At 39.2% G+C, this 26,978-nt stretch overlaps 1 protein-coding gene across 1 annotated transcript in view; it reads left to right on the top strand.

Moving 5' to 3' along the window:
- The window catches only part of LOC132554862 (uncharacterized), a 50,201-nt gene that overhangs the window by 16,210 nt on the left and 7,013 nt on the right, over window positions 1–26,978 (top strand). The window contains exons 2-3 of the mRNA XM_060219184.1: window positions 20,156–20,224; window positions 20,696–20,800. Coding sequence (XP_060075167.1) covers window positions 20,156–20,224; window positions 20,696–20,800 — 174 coding nt within the window. The remainder of the gene's footprint in view (window positions 1–20,155; window positions 20,225–20,695; window positions 20,801–26,978) is intronic.

Here is a 26,978-nt window from a genome sequence, read left to right as displayed (position 1 = left end):
GGAGTAGAGTTTGTGTTGCTGTTCGGAAACTATTTCCGTTATAAAGTATAGTACTGGAGTAGAGTTTGTATTGCTGTTCGGAAACTATTTCCGTTATAAAGTATAGTACTGGAGTAGAGTTTGTGTTGCTGTTCGGAAACCATTTCCGTTATTAAGTATAGTACTGGAGTAGAGTTTGTATTGCTGTTCGGAAACCATTTCCGTTATAAAGTATAGTACTAGAGTAGAGTTTGTGTTGCTGTTCGGAAACCATTTCCGTTATAAAGTATAGTCCTGAGTAGAGTTTGTGTATCTGTTCGGAAACCGTTTCCGTTATAAAGTATAGTACTGGAGTAGAGTTTGTGTTGTTGTTCGGAAACCATTTCCGTTATAAAGTATAGTACTGGAGTAGAGTTTGTGTTGCTGTTCGGAAACTATTTCCGTTATAAAGTATAGTACTGGAGTAGAGTTTGTGTTGCTGTTCGGAAACCATTTCTGTTATAAAGTATAGTACTGGAGTAGAGTTTGTGTTGCTGTTCGGAAACTATTTCCGTTATAAAGTATAGTACTGGAGTAGAGTTTGTGTTGCTGTTCGGAAACCATTCCCGTTATAAAGTATAGTACTTGGAGTAGAGTTTGTGTTGCTGTTCGGAAACTATTTGCGTTATAAAGTATAGTACTGGAGTAGAGTTTGTGTTGCTGTTCGGAAACTATTTCCGTTATAAAGTATATTATTGGAGCAGAGTTTGTGTTCAGTGCTGTTCGGAAACTATTTCCGTTATAAAGTATATTACTGGAGTAGAGTTTGTGTTGCTGTTCGGAAACTATTTCCGTTATAAAGTATAGTACTGGAGTAGAGTTTGTGTTGCTGTTCGGAAACCATTTCCGTTATAAAGTATAGTACTGGAGTAGAGTTTGTGTAGCTGTTCGGAAACAGTTTCCGTTATAAAGTATAGCACTGGAGTAGAGTTTGTGTTGTTGTTCGGAAACAGTTTCCGTTATAAAGTATAGTACTGGAGTAGAGTTTGTGTTGCTGTTCGGAAACTATTTCCGTTATAAAGTATAGTACTGGAGTAGTGTTTGTGTTGCTGTTCGGAAACCACTTCCGTTATAAAGTATAGTACTGGAGTAGAGTTTGTGTTGCTGTTCGGAAACTATTTCCGTTATAAGGTATATTACTGTAGTAGAGTTTGTGTTCAGTGCTGTTCGGAAACTATTTCCGTTATAAAGTATATTACTGGAGTAGAGTTTGTGTTTGCTGTTCGGAAACTATTTCCGTTAAAAAGTATAGTACTGGAACATAGTTTCGTGTGTATCTGTTCGGAGACTATTTCCGTTATAAAGTATATATCTGGAATAAAGTTTGTTGTGTAGCTGTTCGGAAACCATTTCCGTTATAAAGTATATTATTGGAACATAGTTTGTTGTGTATCTGTTCGGAAACAATTTCTGTTATAAAGTATATTATTGGAACATAGTTTCGTGTATATCTGTTCAGAAATAATTTCCGTTATAAAGTATATTACCGGAATAGAGTTTGTTGTGTAGCTGTTCGGAAACTATTTCCGTTATAAAGTATATTACTGAAACAGAGTTCATTGTAAAGCTGTTCGGAAATTATTTACAGCAAATATTATGATAATGTTCATAACACATGAAGTTAATCAATTGCGTCACTGGCGTGACTTGTGTTGCACTTGACAAGCCCAGACTCCTATTCCGTGACCGTCAACTGACCCTGAGGGCCTGGTAAAAGTACAATGACCCTCATAACCAGCACAACACAAATGTCATACTATAATGGTAGTTAAACGTAATAAAGATGGCGCGAAAAATTCGGAATTGAAATTGAATAGTAAACAATGTTATACACAAGAGAGTTTCTCTACAAAGGTTCCGGTAACCTCCCGAACTTTCTCAATATCTACATAACTTCCTCCGGTCCTTAAGTACAGGCGGATTCAACTGAAATATTTGAATTGATCAAACGATTCAAATTACTTCCGGGTTTTTCAATCTACGAGGTTCGAAACAAAATTAAATTGGTTATAGTAAAAACATGGGCACTCTAAACCAGGTTTTTAATCATCTGTATTATATATACTAATAGTGTACATAGAAACCTACATTGTATATAGACAACGAAATGCCCGTATTTAAAACTTTACACTTCACCATCGAAATTAAGTCTCTAATTTAATACTTTAATATCGACATTAAGTCTCTAATTCAACACTTTAACATCGACATTAAGTCTCTAATTCAACACTTTAACATCGACATTAAGTCTCTAATTCAACAGAGACTGAGTTAAATCAACAGAGCCTGTTTTTTGGGAATGCTCACGGATTTGAAAAGGGAATTGTTGAAAGATACTTCCATCGAGTATTAATATTTTTAGAATTCTCTTTACGAAAGTATAGTGAATTATACTTCAAGTAAATATATTGGGAATTCAGATTAAACACAACAACTCCCCCCGCCCCGTTTTTGTTTTTGTGGTTTTTTTTTTTGAGAAATGAAATGCACAAAAATGTAAAATTCAGCCAACAAATAACAACCTGAATATAAAATTGAAATTTTATCGTCATTCATTTAGAGACATTTTTGTAATTTACGGAACTGAAGGAAGTAGACTAAACCATAAGGTGCCATTTCCAAGCTGTGGTCGCACTTTCCAAACTTGGAGCGTTGTGGTAGAACATGACCAAGTGTTACCAGTGAGGTCCATATAGAGCCCATAATTTGGAAAACTATTTCGTCTAATCGATATTTCAAGACATTTTTAGCGTGTATTTTATGTTTATCGTATCGCCCGCACCGACACTTACGATGGAGTGCATGTTTGTGTAGATTGGTTTGGACGGAAGACAAAAGCATGCCCCCGAGAAGATTTGTATATGTAGTTAGCTTATTTAGAATTGTTTTCGGTACACGTCAATAAACATACATATGTCAATTTCAAAACATTTTAAACATTTAATTTTACGCCCAGGACGTAACTTTTTTTTACCGTGGCGTTACATTTAAATATCACCAACCCCTTCATAACCAACTCTCGTCAACCATCGCGCATATCCCCTCCATAGCCCTCTTGAAGACAAGTGGCCCATCACATGAGCAAGTAATGATAAAACTAGAGTACCCCCTCACCTGAACAAGTCACGATAAGTCTAGAGTACCCCGAACTACTTTTGTGCTGCCGTCATTCAAACAACATGGCCATCGATTTTGGTGCCTCGAGGACACTTTTATGCGAGAGATTACCGAAAGTGGTCGGGAAAACTCAATGACACGTGCTGATGTGGGCAACTTTCCCATTACCGTGTCAACACTGCTACCACACCTATATTTAGCGACGGGTTCATCATCCCAACAAATCTTTCTTATTTTACTGTAATTCCAAAGGTAACTCACAGCTACGGCGCCGCTGGGTCAAAGGACGCCACCCCCCACATATAACTGACTAATAACAGTTCAAAGATCCATGATGGAACACGGGATCAGCTTTAATTATGATGTCACAACAAAGGTCTTCACCTGGCGTCATCGACATTAGAGAATTTTTCATATAGTTCACGTTTGTAATTCTGTTAACATGATGGAGGTCAATCGAGGCCGAGGAATATAAACAAAGGGGACTGATACAGTGTTTCTGAGGGATGGCGGCTGGAATGGTATATTCTCACAGGGACCCGAAACAGTATTATCACGCTCACAGGGGCCCGTAACAATGTTTCTGTGGAATGATGGCTTGTAAGGTATACTCTCACAGCGACCCGTAACAATGTTTTCTGGAAGATAACTGCTTGTACATGATACTATCACAGGGGCCTGTAACAATATTTCTGGGGATCAGGGCTTGTATGGTATACTATCACAGGGGCTTGTAACAATATTTCTGTGGATCAGGGCTTGTATGCTATACTATCACAGGGGCCTGTAACAATATTTCTGGGGATCAGGGCTTGTACGGTATACTATCACAGGGGCCTGTAACAATATTTCTAGGGATCAGGGGTTGTACGGTATACTATCACAGGGGCCTGTAACAATATTTATAGGGATCAGGGGTTGTACGGTATACTATCACAGGGGCTTGTAACAATATTTATAGGGATCTGGGGGGCTTGTATATTTCAGGGCTTGTATGGTATACTATCACAGGGGCCTGTAACAATATTTCTGGGGATCAGGGCTTGTACGGTATAATATCACAGGGGCCTGTAACAATATTTCTGGGGATCAGGGCTTGTACGGTATACTATCACAGGGGCCTGTAACAATATTTCTGAGGATCAGGGCTTGTACGGTATACTATCACAGGGGCCTGTAACAATATTTCTGGGGATCAGGGCTTGTATGGTATACTATCACAGGGGCCTGTAACAATATTTCTGGGGATCAGGGCTTGTATGGTATACTATCACAGGGGCCTGTAACAATATTTCTGGGGATCAGGGCTTGTATGGTATACTATCACAGGGGCCTGTAACAATATTTCTGGGGATCAGGGCTTGTATGGTATACTATCACAGGGGCCTGTAACAATATTTCTGGGGATCAGGGCTTGTACGGTATACTATCACAGGGGCCTGTAACAATATTTCTAGGGATCAGGGGTTGTACAGTATACTATCACAGGGGCCTGTAACAATATTTCTAGGGATCAGGGCTTGTATGGTATACTATCACAGGGGCCTGTAACAATATTTCTAGGGATCAGGGCTTGTACGGTATAATATCACAGGGGTCTGTAACAATATTTCTAGGGATCAGGGCTTGTATGGTATAAAATAACTAGTAAAGTACTAGTCTACAAACATAACATCAGAGAAATTCATTAGTCTCAAAATTCAACCACACTCTTAAATCTTTACATCTTTGGTAAAAGGATCACTGATACATTATCTACAAGGAAAGCAAAACAGACTAAATTTACACACCTTTCTGTTACCGTGACAACAGTCCGCTGATATCTAGGTCAAAGGTGGTTGCTTTCAAGTGAAAGCGTCACTGGCACGTACAGTATTTAATTTATTTCAGGGAATTTTTCGTATGTTATGTATTTAAGTTTAGAAAACTGTATTCTTTTCGTGAAGTACTTCATTCAAACTATATCAACCATTATTGTTGTTAGTTCTTGTTAAAATAGGAACGGGGGTGACGTCACTTTTCAAATGACGTATTCGATCGCTCATTAAATAAAATTGACCAATCAAATACATCCTTAAAATTGCTCCGTACATATTTCTGTAATTCCAGTCATACTGTCAGGTTGGGGCGACATGGAGTTAGCACGAATCCCTATCACTTAGAGTATTACGTTATTCTCTGATGTACATCAGTAAACACTGTCTATAATCCATTTGGTAACTTTCGCTTGATCACGTTGGCGTGTATTCATTCAGCATGCCAGGGGCATATATATATGTCTCTGAGCATGCGCGGCATTTTCTAGTCCATCCACCTCGTCGTCTCCTTCACTGGTAGGTGGTTTGGTAACAAATTACACAGAAAAAAAGTCCCATTGTTGACCAGTCCATCCGCCTCGTCGTCTCATTCACTGGTACGTGCTCAGTAACAAAGACAATTACACAGAAAAAAGTCCCAGTTTTTAACAGTCTACCCGCCTCGTCCTCTCATTCACTGGTAGGGTGCTTAGTAACAAAGACAAAAAGTCCCAGTTTTCAACAGTCTACCCGCCTCGTCCTCTCATTCACAGGTAGGGTGCTTAGTAACAACGACAAAAAGTCCCAGTTTTCAACAGTCTACCCGCCTCGTCCTCTCATTCACTGGTAGGGTGCTTAGTAACAAAGACAAAAAGTCCCAGTTTTTAACAGTCTACCCGCCTCGTCCTCTCATTCACAGGTAGGGTGCTTAGTAACAACGACAAAAAGTCCCAGTTTTCAACAGTCTACCCGCCTCGTCCTCTCATTCACTGGTAGGGTGCTTAGTAACAAAGACAAAAAGTCCCAGTTTTTAACAGTCTACCCGCCTCGTCCTCTCATTCACTGGTAGGGTGCTTAGTAACAAAGACAAAAAGTCCCAGTTTTCAACAGTCTACCCGCCTCGTCCTCTCATTCACTGGTAGGGTGCTTAATAACAAAGACAAAAAGTCCCAGTGTTTAACAGTCTACCCGCCTCGTCCTCTCATTCATAGGTAGGGTGCTTAGTAACAAAGACAAAAAGTCCCAGTTTTTAACAGTCTACCCGCTTCGTCCTCTCATTCACTGGTAGGGTGCTTAGTAACAAAGACAATTACACAGAAAAAAGTCCCAGTGTTTAACAGTCTACCCGCCTCGTCCTCTCATTCACTGGTAGGGTGCTTAGTAACAAAGACAAAAAGTCCCAGTTTTCAACAGTCTACCCGCCTCGTCCTCTCATTCACTGGTAGGGTGCTTAGTAACAAAGACAAAAAGTCCCAGTTTTCAACAGTCTACCCGCCTCGTCCTCTCATTCACTGGTAGGGTGCTTAGTAACAAAGACAAAAAGTCCCAGTTTTCAACAGTCTACCCGCCTCGTCCTCTCATTCACTGGTAGGGTGCTTAGTAACAAAGACAAAAAGTCCCAGTTTTCAACAGTCTACCCGCCTCGTCCTCTCATTCACTGGTAGGGTGCTTAGTAACAAAGACAAAAAGTCCCAGTGTTTAACAGTCTACCCGCCTCGTCCTCTCATTCACTGGTAGGGTGCTTAGTAACAAAGACAAAAAGTCCCAGTTTTTAACAGTCTACCCGCCTCGTCCTCTCATTCACTGGTAGGGTGCTTAGTAACAAAGACAATTACACAGAAAAAAAGTCCCAGTGTTTAACAGTCTACCCGCCTCACAGAATCCTGATTCCATTACTCTATAGTAATGTTCATCTGTTCATCCTTAAATATATTAGTTATACTGCATACCGACAAGGAAATAATTGTCGTCTTGTTTCATAGCCCGTCACACAGGAATGCCAAATTAATGAAAAAAGAAAGTATTTACAGATTTCCTGCGAAATTTGATCATAGTATTTCATCAACAAACAATGAAATGAAGTCCTGACACAACGTCTATAAACAGATGGACAGCTAATAATTCCGGCAAAGATTTTTTTTGTGTAAAATATTGATTACCTGAACGATGGATCCAAACTGTGTTATATCGTTTTATCTAAAGACATCGATACAGCTTCAGTAAGATGTGAGGGAGATTTACATACAATATGTAATAGATGTGTAGTTATAGTCAGGGTTAGTCTGTCAGTATTATCATTTATCATGATACTATATGTATGATCAGACGAAGAAACGCGGAGTTTACACAGAACAAGACACGCGGAGTTTACACAGAACGGGACACGCGGAGTTTACACAGAACGAGACACGCGGAGTTTACACGGAACAAGACACGCGGAGTTTACACGGAACAAGACACGCGGAGTTTACACAAAACAAGACACGCGGAGTTTACACAGAATAAGACACGCGGAGATTACACAGAACGCTGTCAGGTTTAGTTTGTCGGTATTGTTAACTAATTACAGTGTCGACCACGTGACTTATTCCGGTACAATAACGATGAACTAATATTTCAGATGACGACGATTATCAATAAAGGTATGCCTGTCTTACTGGGTCTTCTTTCGGATTAGTTTCTGTGGCTTCCGCAAAAATAATATCTACTATTAAGTAACGTACACGTGACTTAACCTTAGTTATCAAATGGCTTCACTGTGACCTAACATTAATTATCGAGTCACTTCCACTTGACTCAACATAAGTTAACGAGTGACTTCCACGTGACCTAGCATTAATTATCGAGTGACTTCCACGTGACCTAACATTAGTTATCGAGTGACTTCCACGTGACTCAACATAAGTTAATGAATGACTTCCACGTGACCTAGCATTAATTATCGAGTGACTTCCACGTGACCTAGCATTAATTATCGAGTGACTTCCACGTGACCTAACATTAATTATCGAGTGACTTCCACGTGACCTAACATTAGTTATCGAGTGACTTCCACGTGACTCAACATAAGTTAACGAATGACTTCCACGTGACCTAGCATTAATTATCGAGTGACTTCCACGTGACCTAACATTAATTATCGAGTTACTTTCGCGTGACCTAACATTAGTTAGCGAGTGACTTCCACGTGACTCAACATAAGTTAACGAATGACTTCCACGTGACCTAGCATTAATTATCGAGTGACTTCCACGTGACCTAACATTAGTTATCGAGTGACTTCCACGTGATCTAACATTAATTATCGAATTGCTTCCACGTGACTCAATATAAGTTAACGAATGACTTCCACGTGACCTAGCATTAATTATCGAGTGACTTCCACGTGACCTAACATTAGTTATCGAGTGACTTCCACGTGACCTAACATTAATTATCGAATTGCTTCCACGTGACTCAACATAAGTTAACGAATGACTTCCACGTGACCTAGCATTAATTATCGAGTGACTTCCACGTGACCTAACATTAGTTATCGAGTGACTTCCACGTGACCTAACATTAATTATCGAATTGCTTCCACGTGACTCAACATTTGTTATCGAGTGACTTTCACGTGACTTAATATTTCCAAATGAGTTCCAAGCCCTGGATATTCAAAGGCTGGATAGAGTTAACAAATGGATAGTGAAAATATAAACTGGGAGGACTATCTATGATTCCACAGTTGGAGATTCGTTGAGACGGGTCTGATGGGTCTACTTCTAGTGTTAAAGTTTACTTTCAACGTCCTTGTTTTTCAGTTGCAACAAATTGAATTTTTCACTAACCACTGGTAAACTCTAACCTTTGAGCAACCGCGGCCACGTGACTTAACATTGATCAAGTAATCTAACTTTATCACCTGACTTCCACGTGACACTAAGTTGTCGAGTACCTCCCACGTAATATAACGTTATCACAAATTTATGTTCACTTGACAATTGTTCACAGGATCGCCAATTTACGCTTATCAGAATTTCTATAAAGGCACATTAGAATTTCAGATGCTGGAGGCATGCACTATTCAATACAGAGTAAAAGATCTATCAAAACGAAACAAGTTGATATATACACTGCACTAAGGGCCACCCAACTACACATAGTACAGGGCCACTAAACACTAATATACATAGCACAGGGCCACCCTACTCAGCTATACATAATACAGGGGCACTCAACTCAACTATACATATTACAGGGACACTAAACTCAACTATACATAGTACAGAGCCACTAAACACTAATATACATAGCACAGGACCACCTATTCAGCTATACATAGTACAGGGACACTCAACTCAGCTATACATAGTACAGGGCCATCCTATTCAGCTATACATAGTACAGGGACACTCAACTCAGCTATAAATAGTACAGGGCCACCCTATTTAGCTATACATAGTACAGGGACTCTCAAACTAGGGGTTGAAAACAATTATAAACAGAACACTGCCACTTTCTACAATTAATAATAGTACGCGATGTCTCTGTAAAATTCATACGAAGCTAAGGGATAAGTAAAGAGGCCAGCTCTCAACATATCTACATTGTACATACTCAGTTTACACAGCTGTAACAGAGATTGCCCAATACTATTATGTACGTGCATATCAATAGGCTATCGACATGTATCGTAACTAATCAAGTAAGGGGAGGTAACTCACTGCATCAATAGATCAATATTAGTGGGAAACTGACAGGAAAGTAACACCGTGATATGATACAAAAGGTCAAATTAATACTCGGTTGTTTGACAACAAACACGATACGTTAGGGCGGGTGACAGCACGCGCTAGGTACACGTGTAACATAACACTCTGTCAACATACCCGAAATACATCGGGAAACATAGTGAAGTGTTCTTCGGACAGCTGACGGACTGTTAGCTGTTGGACGCTTCGTAGAGGTTGGTGGTGTGTATAGTTGTCATTTTAGGTATCTGGATTTATCATGTAAAGGTCGCCCGCTAATTGGATAAACTTGGATTTGTGTATTGAATCCATCCGTCGATAGACAGAACCTTGTGGAGATAGTTTACAGTTCGATTTTACCGTAACATGATACTGTTATACTTCTTCATGTTTTTGTTTCGACTTGCGTACTACAGGATTTGTTTAACCCATTTTTGGACCAGTCTTTGATAAGTCTAGAAAGAAGAGGGTGGAAATGGGGAGGGATCTCTATCATCAGCTGAATAACTTTTCTCTAACGGTTTTAGTTTGTCTGTCCTTAGTCCAGATTTGAAATTTTCTAGAATTCTTACGCAAAAAAAAATTGTGTTTGAATCAACAATAAATCTCTTTTTTAGATGAAATCGTGGAAGAATGTAATGATATATCTGATAGCAATTGCTAGATATGTAAACTGTTTCGTTATTTTACTATATAAGAATATCCTGACTCCTACTTGTGTTGACTACATCAACAATTTTAACACACCCCTCCCCTACCTCCACACCAGGAGGTCCAGCGTATTTGGAATGCAGCATACGTAATTAGGCTTGCGCATGTAGTTATGACAGTATTTGTCCTCTTCGGAGACAGGAGTTGAGGAAAATATTCTCCGATTTCTCAAGATCTTGTAAAATCGGGGATGTTTTCACACTAGTCACCAAAAGAGAAAAATCGCCGCCGTATTTGTATGTTTAATCTAAATAAAGCACGATGCATACCAAATACTTTGCACAACCCTGTATCTATTCTTGACACATGCACACTCACCTTCATATATTGCTAGATAATACTATATACTACTGCGGACTACTGACTGTCCGACCGTAGATATACAAATGTCTGACTGTGACTGTCCGACCATAGATATACAAATGTCTGACTGTGCCTGTCCGACCTTAGATATACAAATGTCTGACTGTGACTGTCCGACCGTAGATATACAAATTTCTGACTGTTTGTTGAAAGCATTCTCCCCCCCCCCCCCCCCCGCGCCATCTGAGTTGACAATCGACATAGACAAGTGACATGGTTTGTGGGAAAAGTTTTAAACTTGTCATTGCAGTTATCACACACAAATGACGTTCTATCAGTATGGAGATTGTGTTGGACATCAAAATCTAAATGTTCTTGATTCTCGTTGACACGCAAGTTAACTTTTTTGTCACGACGTCAGAAAGCAGCTAAACCTGTCAGATCTTCGTATATATATATATATAAATTTCTGTATATTATATATATTTTTAATTGATATGTTTTAATTATTTCATTAATCGTCAGAGTCAGACTCTAAACATGTATTAGATTCCCAAGGCTTACCAGGGTTACAATAACAATTTTAATTGGAGTTGTTTTTTTTCAGCGAAACAATGTCGTATTAGTCGAAATAACAGATAAATATAATTAATTAAGAGAATAAAAACATCTACAAAATGTATACCACGTGACGTGACTAAGAAAGCTTAAAATAGCGCGTATCGTCATCAGTGACGCAGAAACGAAGGTCAAGAACTTTAGACGGGACTGAACCCACGCCGCCATTGTGACCAGAAAACGAAGGTCGAGACCTTTAGACGAGACTGAACCCACACCGCCATTGTGACCAGAAAACGAAGGTCGAGACCTTTTGACGAGACTGAACCCTGCCGCCATTGTGACCAGAAAACGAAGGTCAAGACCTTTTGACGAGACTGAACCCTGCCGCCATTGTGACCAGAAAACGAAGGTCAAGACCTTTTGACGAGACTGAACCCTGCCGCCATTGTGACTAGAAAACGAAGGTCGAGACCTTTTGACGAGACTGAACCCACGCCGCCATTGTGACCAGAAAACGAAGGTCAAGACCTTTTGACGAGACTGAACCCTGCCGCCATTGTGACCAGAAAACGAAGGCCAAGACCTTTTGACGAGACTGAACCCTGCCGCCATTGTGACCAGAAAACGAAGGCCAAGACCTTTTGACGAGACTGAACCCTGCCGCCATTGTGACCAGAAAACGAAGGTCGAGACCTTTTGACGAGACTGAACCCTGCCGCCATTGTGACCAGAAAACGAAGGTCGAGACCTTTAGACGAGACTGAACCCTGCCGCCATTGTGACCGAATATTTTTGGCACGTCACTGTAGTTTTTATCTGAGATTACCGAATAAGAGACAAATACAGCTTTCCTTGATTGAATGAACGTACCAATGAAGGGATTTAAGAGGATCCCATTCAAAAGCGATAGACACGATCCATATCACGACATACCATGACACACACTAAGGACATACATCGGCTGTAAGTTTTACCACTGATTCTGAAGTTTTTCTGAATTATTTTGATCTTTTTGTTAGGTGGTTAGTTTAGGTTGTATTTTGTTTGTTTGTTTTTATTATCATTTCTTTTATCAAGAGTTTCTATCAACACTCGACCACATCAAGTGTGATATGAAAAATCACGTTAATTCCCATCAAGTTGATCAAAACTTAAAAGACCCTTGTTAAGGAACTGCTAAATAAGGTCATGCCTCATTTTTTGTTTTTTTTTCATTCTTTATTTTCCAAACATCATATTGATCTAGTTTTTCTGTCAAATTATAATCACAGTAACGCGGTCAGTTATAACATTACAATCACAGTAACACGGCCAGTCATAACATTATAATTACAGTAACACGGTCAGTTATAACATCATAATCACAGTAACACGGTCAGTTACAACATTATAATCACAGTAACACGGTCAGTTACAACATTATAATCACAGTAACACGGTCAGTTACAACATTATAATCACAGTACTATAATCAGTTATAACATTATTAATAGTTGCTACGCTTGTGAAGACTTTTGTTAATAGAAATTTGTAAACCACGTACAAGCGTTTGACTCACGTCAATTAATTAATCCTTTTAGTTCTTCTTAATTGGGATTTCCGGTCTACGTCACTAAAACGCTTGTTATTGTATTCATTAAACTTCCAAAAAAATTTATCCACGAATTCTATTAATTTGTTGTGTTTATCGTTCAACGAGAGAGCAAAGATCATTTAGAGCCGGGGTCGCCTTGTAGCAGCTGGTGGTTTCCTCACTGAACACCATATGGGAGGTCCGTCGCGTGTCATCTATAGCAATAAGTGTTAGGGTTAAGGGACAAGACGATACAGCGCGGTCTGTGGCTAGGGATTTGTCAGGTTGATTTATCCATATCAAACTGAAACCTCAGTCGTCCAATATAAACTACAAACTGTATTAACTTCACCAATCGCCACACTTCCGCAGAATAAAACTAGTAGGAGTTTCTTGTATACCGCTACCGGCGAGGTTCTGTTAGTGAGATCCTACCCATTGTAACATCTGTTTCAAACCATTTCATTCACAATGTAATTTGTTTCAGTCTGATTAAAGGTTTTTTTTTTCAATATACCTTAAAAAAAACCATGCTCATTAAAAGCGATATACATCTGGAACTAACATACTATCGTTACAGGGTCAATGATCGCTACTTGTTATAGAACAGCCACCTTTTGTTCAAACAAATCCTCAGTGTCAACTTGTATGTTGTTCCAAACAACTGGAGATAAAATGTACACACTGTATATGTATTTTTTCTGATCTACAAAAATAACAGCTGACTTGCTCTAATTGCTGTAGATACCGAGAGATTAGCGAGGTCTGCTTTTTGTTGTAGCACGTGGTATATGTTCTATCATACTATCACGTGATTAAATTAACCCTCATTGTCACTTTCAGGATTTTAATGAATAATCTTATTACCACATTTCATCAAGGATAATATTAATTCATGGAAAGATGTTCCTGCCGAAAGTATGGTGGCTGATTCGGGACATCGTAATATCGCTTCGTTTAATGGGAAGCGAGATTGCGATTTTACGATAGAACGATGCGATACTACGACAGCACGATGCGATATCGTGGTATCGCATCGCGCTATCGTGGTATCGCATCGTGGTATCGCATCGTGATATCGCATCGTTCTATCGTAATATCGCAATATCGCTTCCCATTAAACGAAGCGATATTACGATGTCCCGAATCAGTCACCATACGAAAGTGTGTGAACATCATCTTTTTTTTGTACCAGAAGTAGTAAATAAACATATGTATAGGATTAATACCTTTTTATGTATGAGTGTTTTTCAGGAAGTTTGAAAAGTCCGCATTGTGACTTTCGAGTGTCCAAATGTTCAAAGCTTCACGCAAAAGGGATATATTTTAAGTGGGCGTTACCCTCTAGTATCAATATTCCGCGACTTCTTGACAATATATATAACCCTACCAGATGAGGAACCACTCAGTATATATATATAATATATATATGTTATACATGACGTCCAACACAACAGGAAAAATCGTGACGTAACCTCACTTCCTGTAAATAAAAAAAAAATAAGTTAATTTGTATTAGGTAATTAATTTCACACATTTAATTTTTTCAATAGATTGCATAATTTTTATATGTAAATTAACAAGCATTTATGTTTGTAATCTAAAAATAACTTATTAGCCCCTGGGCACGTGATGGTCACTAATTACATCCAATCTACTTTGAACTAGGGATAACGCATTTCATTATATGATTGTCTGTCCTTGAAATTCGTGTGTACACTGGCATATTAAAGGTTTACGTCAGCTTTGTCACTGAGGCGATCAGTTCAGCGATTTTTAGCTAACAGATTAAACAAATGGCGTGACATAACAGGATTAATTGTTTGTATGCGGAAGGACACATATTCATAAGCCTGCTGCCACTAAAAGGCAGAACAGAATGATTTGTAGTATCATCAGCGAATCGAACTTTTTAAAAATCCTTTTTATTAAAATTCTGTCAATTTTATCAGTGTATGTTGGTCTGTAAATTGACGTCTAGTTTTTATATTAAAACTATCAGGTAGAAAAAAATAACACATTTTTGTTTTCTTTATTGAAAATAAACAATGGACAACGGTCAGTTAACACAGAAAAGTCTATGGTACCACAGTCCTTCGTATTTATCTTGAGACTGGCGGTGTCATAGTCAGAATACACCTGCCACATATAGTTTGGCTGTATTCGGCACTGATGGGAAAGTCTCTATTTTAGCACGTGCGTTATTTCGACAGAGTTACGTTTTGAATATATTCTTAAATATTACGTTTAGAAATAAAAAATGGTTGTTGAAATAAGCGAGTTTACATGTTGTAATGAATATGTTGATCTCTGAAAATTGATAAAATCGCTGTTATATCCGTTGAATTTTGAAACTATATTTCCGCGCGGAGCAATTATTTTGGCGTACGCCATCAGTCAACATTCGGCTAACGTCAACGTCAGGTAAACACAGGATTGATCCACAAAACCAATGAAGTTTCAAAAGTCTGATTTTCAATCAATGTTGCAGGATAAATAGAATACATGGTCAGTATCTTAAAATAAAAGCTGTATTTTGGCTCGCCACTTTTGTCCTTCTTCGCCCTCGCCAAAATACAACTTTTATTTCAAGACACTGACCTCGTATTATCTATATACTAATTCTATTACACTTTTGTCAGTGAAATATAAGAATTTATCAATTTAATAAAAGGGCTGATTTATACAACTAATCATTACCCTATTTTTCAGCGGGAAATTACTTTCGTAGGTCTGATTTATCAGAGCGACGCTTTCTAGTTAGTGAAACTCGCCGATTTCCTAGTAATGGAGCGAAGGTCGAATAAGTTGGTTTTCGAGGAAATAATGTCGGTGTGCTGTTTTACTCTGATTGGGTACATAAGAACGTTATGTAAGTGATTATCATCAGATAACACACATAACAGTAGATTACAACGTCAGACAGCCTAGTCAAAATGACGTCATCTTGTTGTTAAGTTTAAGAATTATCAATCTCTAACACAGTTGTCGTTCTTTAACAGTCACAATACACAAGGTTTATTATTATTATTATTATTGGGGTACCGCAATGCAAATTGGGAGAAAATGATGAAAAATCTGACGTCAAAGAACGCGATAATATTTCCCGATCCTTTTAAAACACAGTTTTATTTCATTTTTGGACTGGCTCTGGTATCGTTCATTTTTCCTTTTAAAAATGTCATGAAAATAAAATTTGATAATTATATACGTATATAAATTTCATTCATATAAAAAGATATGCTGGCATAAGCTTGTAATGTGTATATCAAACAGGGATACAGTTAAATATTCTATATACACCGACTGTAAATATTGGCAATGAGAAGTAGTCCGTGAGTAATGTCTGACATGGTCAGGCCCTCTTCAGTACATCACCATGGGGTGTCCTGTACCGCTGTCTGGACTTCCTGTGTCACGGGTGAAGCTGCCACGTGCTGACATGTGCCGCAGTCCCTCGATACCTGTAAACCCTTTATCGAGCACATTGCATGAACTTGCAAATTAATATCTGTCGGAAGTCTCGCCCAACTCTCTTGATTTACTACGTAATCAGTCGAGACTTCACGAGATTGGTTCTAACTCTAGGGAGCGATAGCCAACATACACAGGTTAAATATCACTAATCACAGCAGTAATAACCAGTATACAGGCGATGTAATTGTACCTACCTTAACAGGGTCAACCAGACAGACAGACAGACAGACAGACACATCGTTCTAAAGAGCTGAAATATGGTCACGAGTTCGACTCCAGCAGTCGGCTCCGTTGTGACGTCATCTTCGTTAGATAAACAAAGAGATTTTTTTTTTTTACTTTTGGAAAATAACGAAGGAAGGGGAAAGATATACTTATATACCTATAAAAACCACGAGTTTATGTGACCTGTTTCTACTGTTCTGTACCCACATGTGTTTTGTTAATATCATCGGGGCTTTATGTTATGATCTTTAGTAAATTGCCTCTAATTGATATGTAAAACTGCTTTTTATTCCAGAAAAAAGGGCAGTATTGCAACTTATCACAAATTAACACAAGATATGAATTGATTTATTATCTTCAAAGCAAAAAAAGTTAGAAACCCAAATGAAAATCAAATTATTACAACAGCAGCCATAAGCTACTTGTTGCGCGTGAAACGCTATTTCGGTCAAAGTTCACCATGTCAGCCAATCAAAATTATTGTACCACATGTGGTATAACAAGGATGTTTTAACAATAGTTGGAATGATCTATGCCTTGAGAGTTGAATAATAAACACTTATTGTGGTAGCAACAATTTTACCTCGGCTGTAGTCCTTGTGTTACGTCATTTAAGCATTGAACTATTTTCAGTTGTCGTTCATGGGCTTATGAATGACATTCGGATAAAGGTAAATCCAATGAAGTGGTCAGCACTCCACGATGAATTCGTTTTATCCTGTTGGTATTCATATACCAATGAATTCCAACTAAAAGTTGTTCAATGCTAATATTTATCTTGTAAAATTTCTTTCTTTGTAAGAGAAGGTAACCCCAGTATGTTTATATTACTTGTGAGGTTACATCGTAGAAATGCAACACATTGGTGCATATGTGGGTACATAAGTGGTCAATTCAATTTTTTGCTGTAAATATATGAAATCATTTGACCTAATCATCATCTTTTATCCTGTCATATGGTCTAAACTGTCATATCATTGTTTGACCTTGGGTGTCCTCTAATGTGACGTCATATGACCTTTGCTTTCTCTTTGTAACCTTGATTGATGTAGATCTATATTGATAGCAGACCTAGACCTTTTCTAGAAGAGCCGTTTTCTGTTATAAATTGGACAGTCATAGTTCGTGCAATGTTTGATCGAATTCTAAAGTCTTGTCAAAACAGATCAGAACTTATCATGAATATAATTGACATTGAATACCGAAGGAAAAGTTTGATAGGGCGAGTGTGAAAAAGTACAATCATATGTCAACAATATTCTTCTCCTTTTCTGTACACGTATAATAGATTAGAGCCCTACAGATTTCGGATCAATGAATGACAAATCTAAATGCTACTGTTTGCTTTCAGCAGTCTTTTTTTCTATTATCAAATGCGTTGACATTGCAATAAAATAATTCAAGACACACATTTATCGAGATGATGTACAGATCACAGTAAAGTGTAACACACACCCACCCACACCCACATCCACACCCACCCACACACAAACAAACAGACACACACACCCACACAAACAAACAAACACCCCCACACACACACCCCCCCCACACACAAAAAAACAAACAGACACACACACCCACACCCACGCACCCCCACCCACCCACACCCTCACCCCCACTCCTACCCACCCACACCCCCACACACATACACATATATATACTAACGCAGCACCTTATTTATTTTACAACAACTATTGTACAAGCGTTTTAAATAAGCGTTATATAAATCAGTCTCGTAGACATGGCTAAATGTGCGGGGGGCTTAATGTTTTAAGGAACCGGAGTACCCGGGGAAATCCCACGTGGTCAGGTAGGTGACCCATACCTTTTCACATCCGGGCGGCTTGGTAAAAGATTAGTCTGTTACTACTATGCAATGAGACTACTGGTTACAGTGAGAACAAATGGAAGATATAGTCACATTCACAACCAAGGATTTTATTCCGATATACTGCTCTTCTTCCAAACAAAAGCCGAGGTTTTATAGGCACCTTGTTACCGATGATTTGGACACATTTGAGCTCTTTACTACAATATAAAAAGAACTCTCCTGTCTATTACTTCCATGTAATCCTTTGTAGTTGCCAAAGAGCCGACATCAGCCCAGCGGTCAATTGTTGATATTCAGAATAATCATACGGTCAGGCTTTATGTTCCTAGACACCAAAACTAAAACAAAGCCTTTCGACTGAGTCAGTCTTTTCTAGTATATAATAATAGATTTGTGGACCGGATGTAATGTACTATGCACCACGTGATGTGACGACCATCTCAAGCAAGCTGATTGGATAATGATAAGAGGGTTTTTTTTCACGTGTACAAGGTTGGGTCTAATTGGATGTATTACAGAAACATTTTCATGGGCTGTCGGTAATAACGTTTCCTATATAATCGTGTGCTTGATAAAATCAGGCGTAAAAATGTAAGGCTATCAATTGAAAGAACACGGAGAGACATGAGAGACACGCTGATCCTATATCTACTCAAATAAAATATTTAAGACATATTTGGCTGGTTATTTATTTTTCTCTTTATAATTAACTTGATCTGGGTGTGTAACGTTGCCTAATGCTGTTCAGTGTTCTCTGAAGATGATATCCAAAGCTGTTGCTGATGCTGAATGAACTGTACCAAATAAACTTTATAGATGTATATGTTTGTGTGTTTCAAATATTCTGTGGTTTTGAAAATCTCACATTATGAACAATTTAATTTTTTTACTAGTTTGAGCGGAAAAATACATGATTTATAATTTCAAAGACGTATAAAAAATTGCATTTTTCCTTTGAAAGCGTAACCGTTTCTGTCGAACGGTTTCTTTTCTGAGAATATATTGTGTTTTCTTATTCTCGGCGGGTTCGATTTTTCGCAAATTTTGAGGAGGAAATAAATGCTAAAACAAGAAAATAAAGCAAAACAATAAAAAAAAATTCCGACAAAACATGCATCCATTTGACATCAACTTTTTGGCAAAAACGCAAAAAACTTGAAACATGAAAATGACAAAACCCACTTTCACAGAATATGCCGTGGTGAAGACTGCCAAATCTACACCAACATCCATACATGGTCGTTCTTAATACTGACATTTCGGATAAATAATATCAACCTAAAGATATCAAAATGAACAGAAACCCAAAAATCTTGTATCTATAATTGGCGCCCGATATTAACTCCCGAATTTTCACCCCCACCCTAGCATCTCTGCGGTGTTTACCGAGCGGTCAGATTAAATAACAATATTTTATGAATTATCGACAATACGGACTAAATCATGACATGTCGCTATCAATAGTTCTTTTATAATAAGAAATTACGTCATAACCATGCAATGAATTCTCCCTCGTGGGCCTGGGCGGCTAAGAAGATCGATATATATAGTTAATGACATGATATAAACAAAAATGTGGTCTCACCTAACATAAATTTTGTTTACTGTCGTATTATAGACTGTCGTGTTTTCATCAGCTGTCAATAACAATTCTAAACATTATTGTGTTGTGTTTCACTGGCTTCACTCCAAGTATCGTTGTCTGCTTGGTAGCACTGTAACGCACTGTTGTGGTAGCCACCATACTACAATTAGGAACAGTAAACCCTTTGTTATATGATGGTTTTTGCTTGGTTCTCAGTTTGAGAACTACACATTAGATTATGTTTCAGGTCTTTGAAGCAGGAGACACTGGCCCTACCACACCACACACGTGGTATCCTCGCTAATATACCATTTATCATAGTGTTTTTCTTGTTTGAAGGTGTCTTCTATCTCTTAATTACACTTTGATACCATATATCTTAATATTCCTACGTAGGAGGATATTAACGAGGATTGGATCGAGAAGCAATATTTTATGCAAGATTTGCTGTAAGCGATTTATTTAGTCGTGGTGTGATGGTGCTGTGATATATTTAGTCGTGGTGTGACGGTGCTGTGATATATTTAGTCGTGGTGTGATGGTGCTGTGATATATTTAGTCGTGGTGTGATGGTGCTGTGATATATTTAGTCGTGATGTGATGGTGCTGTGATATATTTAGTCGTGGTGTGATGGTGCTGTGATATATTTAGTCGTGGTGTGATGGTGTGTGGTGACGTGAGGGTGATATAGGATGCTTTGTCGTTGTGAGCTGACCTTGCGGTATGTGTTAATTTACGTGACCTTTGACCCTATGTTACAGTATCAGCCACACAGAGGCGAGCGATATCCGACACCACATATCTACGTCTGGTGGAAGCACTGTGTTCAGATGACGACGGACTCATCAGGAAAAGCTGTTTACAAAGTAAGTCTCACCGTTCATCTTATCTTTTTTTATTCTTGTTGTTTCATCTTTTTGTCTTTTCTCATATCACCCCTATCGCTTTATGATCTCTTATATCCTTATCTTCCCCAGCTGACATCGTCCCTATCCAGTTCTCTCGTCCCTATTGTCTTATCACTTGCCTACGGCCTTATTTCATCTCGGTGTATGATACCTATCGTAACATTTCGTCCCCTATCGTCACATTACGTCTACTCTCGTAACATTTCGTCCCCTATCGTTACATCTCGTCCACTATCGTAACATTTCGTCCCCTATCGTCACATTTCGTCTATTCTCGTAACATTTCGTCCCCTATCGTTACATCTCGTCCACTATCGTAACATTTCGTCATCTATCGTCACATATCTTCTCCTATCGTAACATTCGTCCCCTATCGTCACATATCTTCTCTATCGTAACATTTCGTCCCCTATCGTCACATCTCGTCCCCTATCGTAGCATTTCGTCCCCTATCGTCACATCTAGTCTTCTAACGTAACATTTCGTCCTCTATCGTAACATTTCGTCCCCTATCGTTACATCTCGTCCACTATCGTAACATTTCGTCATCTATCGTCACATATCTTCTCCTATCGTAACATTCGTCCCCTATCGTCACATATCTTCTCTATCGTAACATTTCGTCCCCTATCGTCACATCTCGTCCCCTATCGTAGCATTTCGTCCCCTATCGTCACATCTAGTCTTCTAACGTAACATTTCGTCCTCTATCGTACCATATCGTCCCCTAAGTCACATCTCGTTTCTATTGCCAAATCACGTGTCTACTGCCTTATTTCATTCGGTGTATGATACCTATCGTCACATCTCGTCATATCTCGACCCTATCGTCATATCTCGCCCCTATCGTCACATCTCGTCCCTACGTCACATCTCGTTCCCATCGTTACATCTCGCCCCTATAGTCACACCTCTTCGCTAAGTCACATCTCGTTCCCATAGTTACATCTCGTCCCTACGTCACATCTCGCTCCCATCGTTACATCTCGCCCCAATAGTCACACCTCGTCCCTACGTCATATCTCGCCCCTATCGTCACACCTCGTCCCTACGCCACATCTCGTTCCCATCGTTACATCTCGCCCCTATAGTCACATCTCGTTCCCATCGTTACATCTCGCCCCTATAGTCACATCTCGTTCCCATCGTTACATCTCGCCCCTATAGTCACATCACGTCTCTGTTTCTTTACCTCGGGTGTATGGTCGTAATCTATGTCATCTCACTTCTCTTATTTTTCATCTTATCGTGTGTTCTGCGCCTTGGTCTTTCTGTCGTAGTCATTCTTGCGCTAGGAATTTTTCGATGATGTATAACATGACAGATTCTCCTTAAGTTTTATTTTAAAATCATGAAGATATCGCCCACGATACAATTCCTGTCTCGTTTTTTTTGTATTGGTATGATGTCGTATAGATTTACACACACATGCAAAGTTTCCATGTTAAGACGGGGACCTGTGATTTGACTAGTCGAAACAGCCTATTTTTCAAATATCGCTTCTGAGTCAAAATGTAGATCGCAATGGGCAAAAAAGTGATTAATAATTTTGTAATAACACTCGGATTGGTAATTTATAAAGGGTTTCTTGATAAACATTGGCTTTAATCATTTATTACAGATTCCGTGATATCTTTTGGTTCTGGTAATTAATTAAAACATTTTATGATAACTCTGGGGTTTTCATTATTCAAACAAGATTGGTTCTTTAAAAGAGTGGAGTTATGTTCAATTGTAACATCGACCGCTTTGTAGATGAAACAAACAAAACGATTTTATCGATACACGTAATTGTATCACTGAACACGGTGATTTAAGCGGAGAGAAGGGGGAACAAAATGATCCCTTGTAGAATAGTAACGCCGTCTAGCGGAGAGAAGGGTACAAAACGATCCCTTGTAGAATAGTAACGCCGTCTAGCGGAGAGAAGGGGTACAAAATGATCCCTTGTAGAATAGTAACGCCGTCTAGCGGAGAGAAGCGGTAAACAATGATCCTTTGTAGAATAGTAACGCCATCTAGCGGAGAGAAGGGGTACACAATGATCCCTTGTAGAATAGTGACGCCATCTAGCGGAGAGTAGGGACACGAAATAATCCCTTGTAGAATAGTAACGCCATCAAGCGGAGAATAGGGTACAAATGATCCTTGTAGAATAGTAACGCCATCTAGCGGAGAGTAGGGACACGAAATAATCCCTTGTAGAATAGTAACGCCATCTAGCGGAGAGAAGGGGTACAAAATGATCCCTTGTAGAATAGTAACGCCGTCTAGCGGAGGGTAGGGATACGAAATAATCCCTTGTAGAAAAGTAACGCCATCGGGCGGAGAGTAGGGACACGAAATAATCCATTGTAAAATTGTAACGCCATCTAGCGGAGAGTAGAGGTACACATTGATCCGTGGTAAATTGTAACGCCATCTAGCGGGGTGTAGAGGCACAATCAGAGGTACAAAACAAAGTCTGGCGATAGTACTTATGACACACAGCGGGGAGGAGAGGTAAAAAACGCCTAGCGGAGAACTTATGACACACAGCGGGAAGTAATAGTACAAAGCACAGGCTGTCGGAGTTCGCAAGTCATCTGTTGGAGAGTGGACGTATAACAGGTACAAAGAGACGCTTGGTGGAATACTCACGCCATCTAGCGGAAAGTCAAAGTACAAAACAAACCCTGGTCGAGTACATCGTGACATCTAGCGGAAAGCAAAGGTACCAATCAACCAGGTGCGGTACTAACGCTATCTAGAGGAGAGTGTCGATACAAAATGACACGCACTTGTGTGAAAAAACTATATTTAGCGAAGGGAACGCGTAAAATAATAAATGTGATGAAAAGATCAAAGACTCTTGTCATAAAACAGAATAAAACAACGACATCTAGTGGACTGTACGTGGTCATGATCGGCAAACAGAGAAACTAGGTGTCTAAACGGTGTCTAGTGGACTGTACGTGTTCATGATCGCCAAACAGAGAAACTAGGTGTCTAAACGGTGTCTAGTGGACTGTACGTGTTCATGATCGGCAAACAGAGAAACTAGGTGTCTAAACGGTGTCTAGTGGACTGTACATGTTCATGATCGGCAAACAGAGAAACTAGGTGGCTAAACGGTGTCTAGTGGACTGTACGTGTTCATGATCGCCAAACAGAGAAACTAGGTGTCTAAACGGTGTCTAGTGGACTGTACGTGATCATGATCGGCAAACAGAGAAACTAGGTGTCTAAACGTGTCTAGTGGACTGTACATGTGTTCATTATCGGCAAACAGAGAAACTTGGGGTCTAAACGGTGTCTAGTGGACTGTACGTGTTCATGATCGGCAAACAGAGAAACTAGGTGTCTTAACGGTGTCTAGTGGACTGTACGTGTTCATGATCGCCAAACAGAGAAACTAGGTGTCTACACGGTGTCTAGTGGACTGTACGTGTTCATGATCGCCAAACAGAGAAACTAGGTGTCTACACGGTGTCTAGTGGACTGTACGTGTTCATGATCGGCAAACAGAGAAACTAGGTGTCTAAACGGTGTCTAGTGGACTGTACATGTGTTCATGATCGGCAAACAGAGAAACTAGGTGTCTAAACGGTGTCTAGTGGACTGTACGTGATCATGATCGCCGAACAGAGAACAAGATATCTAAACGACGTTTAGCAGACACGCTGAAATATCGCGGAGAAAACTGTCATTTGCTTCCCGTGGTGAAGCGGGAAAATGCACCCCACGAAGTTATCTGAAACAACAGACAAAGATTACCGAGGGGAGGGAGAGCAAGAATCTGAACTAACTATTGTAGAGAAAACAAGTGTCAGATATATGTGTTCATAAAATCTTAGGGAAGGGACAGTGGACTAAGATTTCTTCAAAATACAGATACTCAAGTATACAAAGCCAAGTTGAGAGATCGCGTTCTTACAGAGGCAAGCGATGTTCACGATGACTAGCTATATTTACATGAAAACTCAAAACACTAAACGCCACCTATCGGAGAGAACAGGAGCTAAACGACGCCTAGTGAGGAGAAGAGGAACTCGGCGATGCCTAGCAAAGACAGTCAGTACTAAACAGTACTGGGAGGCGTTACTTAAATGTAAAGGCAACTCTGACAGAGGAAACTGAACCTTAAAGAATATTTAATAAGGAAAACTGGTATAATTGCATATGTAAACGGAGATTGAAGGAGAGAATAGGTTCTATGCTGAACAAAGATAATAAGATTTTAGTCGATTTTGTTTTATCAGAAAAGGAATGCAATATAGAGTTAACTGACAGATTAAGTGTAAAGACAATAACATACACTATATGCGCGTCACGTTCCATTGGAGTGTAACGTTATTGCTGCAAATATGATCGCTTGAAACGGTGAAAGATGCGTTGTGATTCAGTGTGGATTTTCCCGTGTTACACTTGTGTAATACGACTCAAGTGTAATATGACCTATTAAGACTTTTAGATTACAAAATGGTGTCACACACTCGCCGATTACACATAAAGAACATCAAGAAAATACCAACATGGCAACATAATTACAATTCAAATTCAGGGGAACAAGACCATGTGTTCCGGAAGAGTATGCGTCTTCTGCTTCATCGACGACACCAGCCATTTAAACCTTGTTTAATCTCAGTAATGCCACGTTCTTAAATGAGAAACAGATATATAACAACGGAACCAACAGGTAAACTAACGAACATCAAATAAGTCAAGCTTCATGTCGCACAAAAAAATAGAATATTTATCAATGAGATTACTATGGCGACCATAAAATTTCCCAATAATGTTCATCAACTTGAATCTTTTGAAGCCTTGTGTTACGAGTTTGTCAGTCAGTTGAAGACTTCTTGCACATGTAACATGTAAATACCATAGGTTGGTGATGACGGGATATTGCTATCCAGAAATGGAAAATTCACAATAGGGAAATTGAAATTATCACGTTTATCATACAGCTTGATGGAAAGCTGTCTATGTTGGTTTCGTTGTATAAAAAGATCGAGATAAGCAGCTGATATGGTAAAGTCTGTAGTATCTTTGATTTCCAGTTCTGGTGGATATATACGATGGGCGTTGTCAATAAATTCATTGTTAGTTAAAGACAAGACGTCTTCAATATATCTAAAGGTTAAATTAAACGACTTAGCAAGGTCTGTGTGACCTATTTTAATAAGCTCTTCAAAAAATTCAGCTTTGCATGAAAACAAAACAAAGTCAGCCAGCGGAGGTGTGCAGTTGGCTCCCATAGGTATGTCAATAGTCTGTTGGAAGATCTTAGTACCAAACTCAACGAAGATATTGTCAACCAAAAACTCGATCATTTTTATGATTTCGTCCTTCATATATTTCTTCTATGCTATAGACATGACTTTGACGCGGTAATGTCCATTTCTTCATCATTTGTTTTATTTATACATCAAGGGATACAACTCTCATCTTAAATTCGTTTCAGTTTGATACATATAAATGATTTTTGAAATTCGTCACCATTTTCCACCTCGTCAAAGTTTCGCTAGGCTCGCTTTATAAATCAGACTTCAAATATAAGCCTCTGTGTGTAGTCACACTGTTCGTATCTGATGAGACCAAACTGTTCATGTCACTTTGTCCCGACGGTAGACGTTTCTGTGACGTAGTAAAGCGAAGCCCGCCATCACCATAGCAACTTTTGCAAGAAACCCGTCAACTGTGCGACACACGCCTCTCGTTAGGATAAGCGTCTGAAGGACTAGGAAGTCACAAGCCTTGGCGTCACAACATCTATCATTATCAACAAACATGTTCGTGACTCTGACAATGATATATGGGCTGAAGTAGTCGATAATTGGTAAGCTGTGTAATACATTTACTATTAATTAAGTGTATATCTATCTCCTACCTCTGGCGTACACGACCACTATGACCGTATACAGATACTAACACCGTGCTACGATAGCCTGCATCTAGAATGAAATAGTGTAGACCTATCGCTCTGCCCCCTGGCGGCCGTGGAGTGGTCTGACGACCCATGGAGCGTACACGCTATCCCCACTAATGACGTCTCCAGGCCATGTGACATGTCGAGAGAGCGTGAACTTTTTCGGTTTTCAAACACTGCCAAGTGTTACGGACAAAGAAGTCTATATTTAGTGGCAAGCCATGC

This window comes from Ylistrum balloti, unplaced genomic scaffold, assembly GCF_031769215.1.
Source record: "Ylistrum balloti isolate Yb309-2 unplaced genomic scaffold, AGI_CSIRO_Ybal_v1 Utg370448, whole genome shotgun sequence".
In the NCBI taxonomy this organism is placed as follows: Eukaryota; Metazoa; Mollusca; class Bivalvia; order Pectinida; family Pectinidae; genus Ylistrum; species Ylistrum balloti.
The sequence above is the reverse complement of the archived record's forward strand: the minus strand, read 5'-3'. Positions and strand labels throughout refer to the sequence as shown.